The 9,283-nt window shown below is 52.6% G+C and overlaps 1 protein-coding gene across 1 annotated transcript; it reads left to right on the top strand.

The window, feature by feature from the left end:
• Positions 1–825: 825 nt before the first annotated feature.
• Rinl (Ras and Rab interactor like) lies at positions 826–9,280 on the top strand. The gene is made up of 11 exons (XM_036200220.1): positions 826–881; positions 1,011–1,170; positions 4,016–4,118; positions 5,840–5,912; positions 5,993–6,057; positions 6,589–6,738; positions 6,819–7,286; positions 7,583–7,876; positions 8,035–8,166; positions 8,306–8,469; positions 8,551–9,280. The coding sequence occupies exons 1-11, from the start codon at positions 826–828 to the stop codon at positions 8,593–8,595; spliced, it is 1,710 nt and encodes a 569-aa protein (XP_036056113.1). The 3' UTR covers positions 8,596–9,280.
• Positions 9,281–9,283: the final 3 nt, after the last annotated feature.

The raw sequence follows: 9,283 nt of genomic DNA, 5'->3' as shown, positions 1-9,283 counted from the left end.
CAACCAAAAACTGAGTGTGGGAGAGGGTCTGCTAGGGCTCCTCTGAAGGCTGGGAAAGGAGGAAGTGTGTATCACATTGCATCTGGATAGAGTACTCTGTGGTGAGCCAAGAACTTCTCAAGGCTCTGGGTTTAAGTGTGGCGGTTATCCAGCTCGCATGCACTTGTATGGTTGCAAATACCTCTGTGAAGATCTTGGAATACCCCTTTCTGTTCTGCAAGTTCCTGTTGAGAATGCTGCCCTCCACCCCGAGATACACGGGCCTTTCTCCTGGGTCCCCAGAGTTGCCTGCCACCCAGCAACTAAAGAATTACATTGCGGCAGTGGCGCATGCCTTTAATCCCAGCACTCGGGAGGCAGAGGCAGGTGGATCTCTGTGAGTTCAAGACCAGCCTGGTCTACAAAGCAAGTTCCAGGAAAGGTGCAAAGCTACACAGAGAAACCCTGTCTCAGAGAAAAAAAAAAAAAAAAAAGAATTGCATTGCATTGCATTGCATGGCCACCCCAGCCAGGCAGAGTGGCTCAGGCCTATAATCTCAGAGCTTGAAGTAGAAAGATTTCCATGAGTTTGGGGCCAGCCTGGTCTACAGGGCTAGTTCGAGGACAGCCAGGGCTACACAGAGAACACAAAGAAACCCTGTCTTGAAAACCAAAACAAAGAACGGCTCTTGGCATAGCTGGGGACCGCTGAGGTCCATTCTAATCAGGCAAGATCTCTGAGCCAGATATAATAGAATTAAATTATTAGCCCTTGCCCTAGCTGGAGCAGCCTCGAGTCTTCCTCCATGCCAGAGGCCAGAGCATGGCTCACTGGTGCCTGGCAACATGAGGATTGTCCAGCTGGAGGACATGGTGTCTGCAGCCCCTACTGAAGGGGACAGGTAAGGCTACCCAATGGCCCCAGCTCCATCTCTGACCTTTGGTCCCTGGGCTATCCCTGCTTCTTGGACCCAACATCAATGGCCAGATTCTACTATGACCCTTGACCTCCTGGAACCTGTACATTCCAGGTTGGCTTGGCCACTAACAGATGGAGCAGGCAAGAACTCACTTGGGGTCCTCAGTAATCCAGAGCCACTTCTTCGACTGCAGAGGACACAGAGGGTGTGGCAGGTCCCAGAGCTGGATGCTCAGCATGCCAAGGCCTTTTTGGAGCTGTGGCCACTGGGGGTGAGTACTCTCGGCTGGGGGTCACTTCTGACCATTCCTATTGTCAACTTGTGTCAGGTAGGAGACTGACACAATGCAAACTGGGCTAGCCCAAAACTTAGGAAAAGGTTTATGTAGCCCAAGCTGGTCCCCAACTCACTATGTAGCACTAGCTGACCTTGAATTTCTGAACCTCTTGACTTCCCATCTCCTGAATACTAACATTACAGGTGTGTGTGTGTGTGTGTGTGTGTGTGTGTGTGTGTGTGTGTGTAAAAGAGAGAAACCACACCCAGCATATGCAGTATGCAGTGCTGGGGATTTAACCCAGTGCTTCATGCATTCAGGGAAGGTACTCTACCAACTGAGTTTAATCTCCTGGCCTGTTCCTATAGGCATCAACAAACAGCTGTTTGTCTTTCCAACAGCAAGGCACCTGGCAGCTGGAGTTTTGCAGCCCAGTGACATCAGGGCTGGCTGTTTGCATCTCTCTGAGCTTCCCTTGTCTTCCCTGGGGTGTGGCCCAGGTCCACACTGTGTGCATCCCAGGCAGGAAGAGGAGAGGTGCCAGGTGCTTTTGTGCCTTTGACCTGACGCAGAACACATGGCAAGGGCTGGGCACCCAAGCTTTAAAAGATCACCTGGGAGGGGGCTGGAGGGAGAGATGGCTGAGAGGTAAAGAGCACCGGCTGCTCTTCCAGAGGACCCAGTTCAATCCCCAGCACCCACGTGGTGGCTCACTACCTGCATCAAGCTGATTCTTGTCCTCACCCTCCTCTCCAGGGTCTCCTGGTCATAGGACAAGATCCTAGCCAGGTCCCGGCTGGACAATCCTCATGTTGCCAGGCACCAGTGAGCCATGCTCTGGCCTCTGGCATGGAGGAAGACAAGACTCGAGGCTCCTCCAGCTAGGGCAAGGGCTAATAATTTAATTCTATTATATCTGGCTCAGAGATCTTACCTGAGCCAATGATCCACAAGAGATCCTGTGCTCTCTTACTATCTATAATGAGATCCGGGGCCCTCTTCTGGCATGCAGGCATACATGCAGGCAGAAAACTGTATACATAATAAATAAATAAATCTTCAAAAAAAAAAAAAAAAAAAAAAGATCACCTGGGAGTTATATAGTACAGCCAAGCCAGCACTGAGCACCTCTATGTCACTATGTAACCAGGTTACTCTTGAACCCACCATCCTCCTGCCTCAGCCTCCAGAGTGCTGCGATTACAAGTATGCACCACCAAGCCCAGATGTCCATCATCATTATTTCCTATAGCTCAGAATATTAATGCCTTAAACAAGACATTCCACAGGGTTGTGCCTGGTGGCACGTGCCTGTCATCTTACCATTAAGAAGTCTGATGCAGGAGGATCAGGAGTTCAAAGCTAGTTTTGGCTACTTGGTGAGTTCAAAGCCAGCCTGAACTACATTGAGTCCTGTCAATATATAACTAACTAAATAAATTCTTCCGGGAATACAGGATCAACTTGGAAAGGACAGCTAACAGGGTGTGGCAGACCACAGCTGCCCACTCACTGTAATGGTAAAGATGACTGTCAGTGTTCTACCAGCTTCAGAAACCCGGGAAAAGATGTTTGGAATCAGGGCGTGGCTCAGTGGCCCTAAGCATTCTTGCATAGTGAGCAAATGTCCCTGGATTTAAGCAACCCCCCCCCACAAGAATTCCCCACTTTTTCCAAAGAATTCCCTCGAGCTAAGTGTGTGGGATAAGCCTGTAATCCCAGTATTTGGGAGACTGAAGGAGGGGGGTTGAGTTTGAGGCTAACCTGGGCTATGTAGTGAGACCCTTTTGGAGAAAAAAGGGAAGAAAAGAAAGCACTACTGGGGATGTAGCTCAGCAAAGAACCTGGGTTCAATTCTGAGTGAGCAGGAGAGGAGGGGAGGGGAGAGGAGGGGAGAGAGAGGGGAGAGAGGAGAGGAGGGGAGGAGAGGAGAGAGAGGAGAGGAGAGGAGACAGAGGAGAGGGGAGAGAGGAGAGAGAGGAGAGGAGAGGGGAGGAGAGGAGAGGAGAGGGGAGGAGAGGAGAGGAGAGGGGAGGAGAGGGGAGGAGAGGAGAGGAGAGGGGAGGGGAGGAGAGGAGGAGGGGGAGGAGAGGGGAGGAGAGGAGAGGAGAGGGGAGGAGAGGGGAGGAGAGGGAGGAGAGGAGAGGGGAGGGAGGAGAGGGAGGGGAGGAGAGGGGGGGAGGGGAGGAGAGGAGAGGAGAGGAGAGGGAGGAGAGGGAGGGAGAGGAGAGGAGAGGAGAGGGGAGGAGAGGGGAGGAGAGGGGAGGAGAGGAGAGGGGAGGGGAGGAGGGGAGGAGAGGAGAGGAGAGGGGAGGAGAGGAGAGGAGAGAGAGGAGAGGAGGGGAGGGGAGGGGAGGGGAGGGGAGAGAGAGAGAGAGAGAGAGAGAGAGAGAGAGAGAGAGAGAGTCATGCTTAGGCAGTTGCCCATCCTTGAACCAAACAGTGGTCAGACAGTAGCCCATCATCCTATTGGCTATTCTAGATCAGGCCCCACCCCTAGGGGCCCATCCGCAGGAACTAGGAGTAGAGAGAAGGTTTCCCTAAAGCAGTCAATGGTTCTCAACATGTGGGTCATGTCCCCTTCAGGAGGACCCATATCAGATATCCTGTGTATTGGATATTCACAGTTCATAACAGTAGCAAAATTACAGTTATGAAGCAGCAACAAAGATAATTTTATGGTTGGGGTCACTACGTGAGGAACTATATTAAAGGGTGGCAGCGTTAGGAAGGCTGAGAACCACTGGTTTAAAGGGAAGTGGCCCCAAGCAGGCAAAAAGAAATATTGCACATACCTGCATCAAGCTGATTCTTGCCCTCGTCTTCCCCCCGCCCCCAGAGCTTCCTGGTCATAGGACAAGATCCTAGCCAGGTCCTGATGCTGAAGACAGGGCCTTCATCAGGAGACGTCAACACCTACCCAATTCACAAGTTTGCTGGAGGTGAGGTACCTATTCCTAGGTTTCCAGTCCACACTGCAAATGGATCAAGAACTCTCAGCTTTGATCCCCCAATATCTCTTGACTCTCCCCAATATCACCTGCATCCATCAGGTGGCCCTGATGCTGGCCCATTCCTTCTTGCCAAGACCACTGCAGCAGCCTCTTCTCAGGGGCCTTTGTGGGTACCCTTTCCTTACAGGAACAGCCAACAGGTGTTCTCACACATAGACTGCATGTTGTCCATCCCTTCCCCAAACCCTGGAGAGGCTTGGTAACATCCTCAGATACAGAGTTAGGTGGTCACCATGAGCCCCAGTGCCTTGTGATCCAGCTTGCTCTCACATGCTTCTGGCCCTCCCTCCCTCTCTGCTCAGAGCTGGGGCTCTCTTCTCGGCTCCTGCTAACCCAGCCACAGTGTGTTGCTCTTCTTCTTCCTCCATGAGTGCTTGGTTGACCCAGGCTGCAGCCATGAGAGCCTCCATAAAAAGGTATCAAGAATGCAAAGTCTGGGGCTGGAAAGATGGGTCCTGGTTAAGAGGACTGGCTGCTCTTCCAGTTCAAACCCACCTGTAACTCCAGTCCCAGGAATCCAATGCCCTCTTCTGGCCTCTGTGGGCACTGCAGGCATGTAGTACACGTGCATGCAAAACACCCACACATAGAAATAAATTTTAAAATAGAAATTAAAATTTTCGTTTTCTTTTTCTTTTTTTAAAAAGATTTATTATGTATACAAGTGTTATACCTGCATGCATGTAGGCAGGCCATAAGAGGGCACCAGATCTTACTTAACTACAGATGGTTACTGGGAATTGAACTCAGGACCTCTGAAAGAGCAGTCAGTGCTCTTAACCTCTGAGCCATCTCTCCAGTCCCCTCTTTTTCTTTCTTTCTTTTTTTTTTCTTTTTTGGTTTTTTGAGACAGGGTTTCTCAGTGTAGCTTTTATGCCTGTCCTGGAACTCACTTGGTAGCCCAGGCTGGCCTCAAACTCACAGAGATCCACCTGCCTCTGCCTCCCAAGTGCTGGGATTAAAGGTGTGCATCACTACCGCCCGGCTTTTTTTGTTTTTTTTTTTTTGAGACAGGGTTTCTCCATGTACTTTTGATGCCTGTACTGGATCTTGCTCTGTAGACCAGGCTGGCCTTGAACTCACAGAGATCTGCCTGGCTCTGCCTCCCTCCTGGGATCTAAGGAGTGTGCCATCGCTACCAGGCAGAAGTTTAAATTAAAAAAAAAAAAAAGTTCAAGTCTAGCTTGGGCTACATATCAAGGTCAAAAATGGCTTGGGTTACATAGCAAGACCCTGTCTAAAAATAATAAAATAAAATAAAATAATAAAATAAAATAAAAAACAAAATTGAGAAATGTAAGCCTGGCATGGTGGCTCAGGACTATTATCTCAGGCAGAAACATTGCTACGAGTTTTGAGGCCAACCTGGTCTATATAGTGAGTCCCAAGCCAGCCAAGGCTACATACAGTGAGACCCTTCTCCAACAAAACAAAAACTAGTGAAGACATTTTTGATGACTTCCATTTGTGTCAGAGCTGGGATGTCATCAGGAAAGGAGATGATGTCAGCTCCCAGGGGTAGAAACCTTTTCTTCTCTGAGGGAGGAATATAAGAATAGAGTCCATGCCAAGGGGGGGGGGCTGGGCCACAGGGTAGGGTGGAGGAGGCCAGTGGCCATCCTGAACTTTGCTTTCTCATCTCTTACCAGGTGTGTCCCTGGAGTCCTCCAACCTCTGCATGCCAGACTTTCCCCACCTCCTGGCCTTCCTGTCAGCCAGCAGGTACAGGTGCCCTGGCCTAGTGGCATGGGGACCCTTCCCTGATATACCCCATCCATACTGAGGTCTTCCTTTATCCTCAGGGACATTTTGCCAAGGACACTGCTCTTGCCCACTCCACCTGTAGGGCCAGGAGACAAGGACACAGGTGAGGAACACTGCTCCAGAGGAGGGAGAGGTCAACTTGCTGGTCTCCTTGGTCCAGAGAGACTGGATCTAAATTAGGACCAGATAACTGGGTTTAAGAGAAGGTGAGGCTGGGCTTGGGGCAAGTATGAAAAGAAGCTGTGGTGTGCTAGGCAGTGGTGGGTGCATGCTTTTAATCCCAGAGCTTGGGAAGCGGAGGCAGGTGGGTCTCTGTGAGTTCGAGGCCAGCCTGATCTACAGAGCAAGTTCCAAGGCAACCAGGGCTACACAGGGAAACCTGTCTGGAAAATAAGAAGATGATGGAGGAGGAGGAGGAAGAGGAGGAGGAGGAGGAGGAGGAGGAGGAGGAGGAAAAAGAAGAACCAATAGCAGCTGTGGCAGTAGGGATGAGACCATCTCCGGGTCCTGATAGAGCTCGAGGACCTGTGAGCTGGGACCGCATTCTTGGTCCTGAGTGCACAAGGCTGGCGATGAAGCCTCCTGGTTGCCCCCTGCACACCTGGGACACCTTGTCTCCTCTGCTGGCTCTCAGATCCTCTGCGACTTGGCTGCATCCAGGTCCACACCTCAGGGAGGGTGCTGTCTGTAGTGAACCAGCTGTATCTGGAGACGCATGGAGGCTGGGGGACAGAGCAAGCTCCACAGCAAACAGAGCCAGAGACTGACCAGAAATACAATCCAGGTTAGTTGTGGGTACCCTGAGGGAGGAGGAGGGAATGGATGCCGCTGTAACAAGAGACCCAACCTACTTCTCACATTTAGCCCCTAGGAAGCCCACCCCACATCGGGTCTCCTGGGTGGAAGACCCACTGGAGCCGGAAGTGCATCACCCTGGACCAGACACTCAGCACCTTGAGCTGGCAGTGTCCCGTCCTGGAGCAGAAGTGTCCTTTCCTAGGCCTGCTCTAGTTAGTGTGGTGGAAGAGAAGGAGGAATTGAGCAGTGACATGTACAAAGATGAAGAGGAAGGCCGTGAGGACCTGCTCACTGACCACATCCGTGCTCTGGCCAGGGCCCGGAGCAGCTATGTAGCCAGGCAGTGCCGATGCCTTCGGGCACGCCTCACCTCAAATTCTGGAAATCCCTACAGGCCCGGGGATCCGGCCACGGAGCTGCTTCAGGATGTGCGCCAGCTCCTCACTGATCTCCAGAATTACCTGGCAAAGGACCCCGATGTCAGAGCTGTCTTTGGGAACAGAGAACCTAGGGTCCCTCCGGACGAAGATCTTGGTAATGAGAACTGAAGGGGAACAAGGGTTTGGGGATGCCATGACTCCGTCCAGTATGTGTTCATATCCAACTTCTCATTCCCCATGGGCAAGCACACCCTTACTTCATAGAACTACTGCATCGTAGCCCCACTTAACACACGCATTGCCGGCTAGACTCTCCCATCCTTGGAGTGTTCACACCCCCACGCCCCTACTCCCATCTACACTTGTAGGTGGCCTGGAGCAGGAGACGGGGTGAGTAGGGATCAGGGTGGGTCACGATGGCATTGTCCTCCCTTGCCACACACCCCACAGGCTCCGCTGTGGAAGTGGCCCTGTGTCGGGCAGTTCTGGAGCCCCTGAAGCCGGCTCTGTGGACCAAACTCCGAACGCTCAGAGCCCAGGAACTGCGGCTACTGCGCCGGCGCCAGATAGTCTTGAGGGCGGGGGCGGGGCCGGAGGGACAGAACCCTGCCCCAGCCTTGCGGAGCCGCATCCACGCGCGCCTCGCGCACCTGCACGCCGCGTGCGTCCCGCGCCGCAAGGTGGCGCTGCTGCTGGAGGTATGCAGCGACGTCTACGCGGGTCTGGCCGGTGGCGAGAATCAAGGTAAAGAACCTCTGGAGGTAGAGTGGTTTAATGGTGGGTACCCATAGCCAAGGGAAGGGTAGCCCATTGTGGTGGCAAGTGCCCACTCATGGGGACCCGAAGGAAGGTGTGTGCGCGCACCCCTACCAAGCTCACGACCTGTCCCCGGACTTCCTTAGAGCCCCTAGGGGCCGATGCCTTTTTGCCCGCCCTGACTGAGGAGCTGATCTGGAGTCCACACATAGGGGAGACGCAGCTGGATGTGGAGTTTCTAATGGAGCTCTTGGATCCAGAGGAGCTGCGGGGAGAAGGTGAGCTCCCACCTCCAGTATGCCCAGACACTGAAAAGGGGGCACCCTCGGCGAGCCCCATCTTCCTGTGCCTCAGAAGGGGAGGTGGGCATTCAGAGAAGCCCAGAGGGCCATGATGATCTCCCCTTCTCTCTCCCAGCTGGCTATTATCTTACCACGTGGTTTGGGGCTCTTTACCACATTGCTCACTACCAGCCGGATTCTGGCCGTGCACCCCAGGGGCTCAGCTCAGAGGCCCGGGCCTCCCTGCGCCAGTGGCACCGCAGGCGGACACTGCACCAGCAAGCCGTGCCCACAGCCCAGGTGACCACCTGTGCGGGATCCAGGTCAAAGAGAAGGTGGGATCTGTTGCCCCTCTGACACAGTTCCCATCTCTCCCCACAGGCCGACCTGCCCTTTGAGGAGCCATGGGCAGTAGAGGGCCAGTGATGGAGTCCTTCTGGGCTTTTGGCTCACTTCTCTGCTAACCAGATGCTGGATATATCTGGGACAGCCGGAGGGTGGGGCAGGAAAAGCGGTGGGCTTATTGCCCTGGCTGTTCCTACTTCCGACGAACCCTTCCCTAACAGCCATAGCAGCCCTCCTTCCCTTCCTTCCTCCTCTGGTCTGCCTCACGGAGGCTCTCTCCAGCAAACACAACGCCCCCAACAGTGCTAAAACTACAATCCTCTCACCTGAACCCCTTTGGGGCAGGTGGAATAAAGGCACGGTCCCCCAAAGATGTCTACATCTATGACACCAGGTCAAGAGAACTTTATAAAAATGGTAGGTAGCGTGTCTGGACCTGAGGCGGGAGCTTATTCTGGATTCTTCTGTGCCCTAAGTAGTTAAAAGGGTGGCAGAGGTATGGGGAGTGTCATGAGCCTATGCCCTCAGCTACTCTGGAGAATGGGGTGGGAGGATTACTTCAGGCCAAGACCATGAGGACACTGTGGCATTGAAACATATTAGATGTTCAGGACAGTGGTACTGAAATATAGTCGAGTTCAGGAAACAATGGGATAGCCTTGAAAACCCTGATCTCTGTGACCCATCAATGTTACCTTATTTGACAAAAGTGTTTGTGCAGCCATTACTATTATTATTATTATTATAGTTTCTTGCTTTGTTTTGTTTT

The sequence above is a fragment of the Onychomys torridus genome, chromosome 1 (assembly GCF_903995425.1).
Source record: "Onychomys torridus chromosome 1, mOncTor1.1, whole genome shotgun sequence".
In the NCBI taxonomy this organism is placed as follows: domain Eukaryota; kingdom Metazoa; phylum Chordata; class Mammalia; order Rodentia; family Cricetidae; genus Onychomys; species Onychomys torridus.
This window is presented reverse-complemented; position numbering and strand designations above follow the sequence as displayed.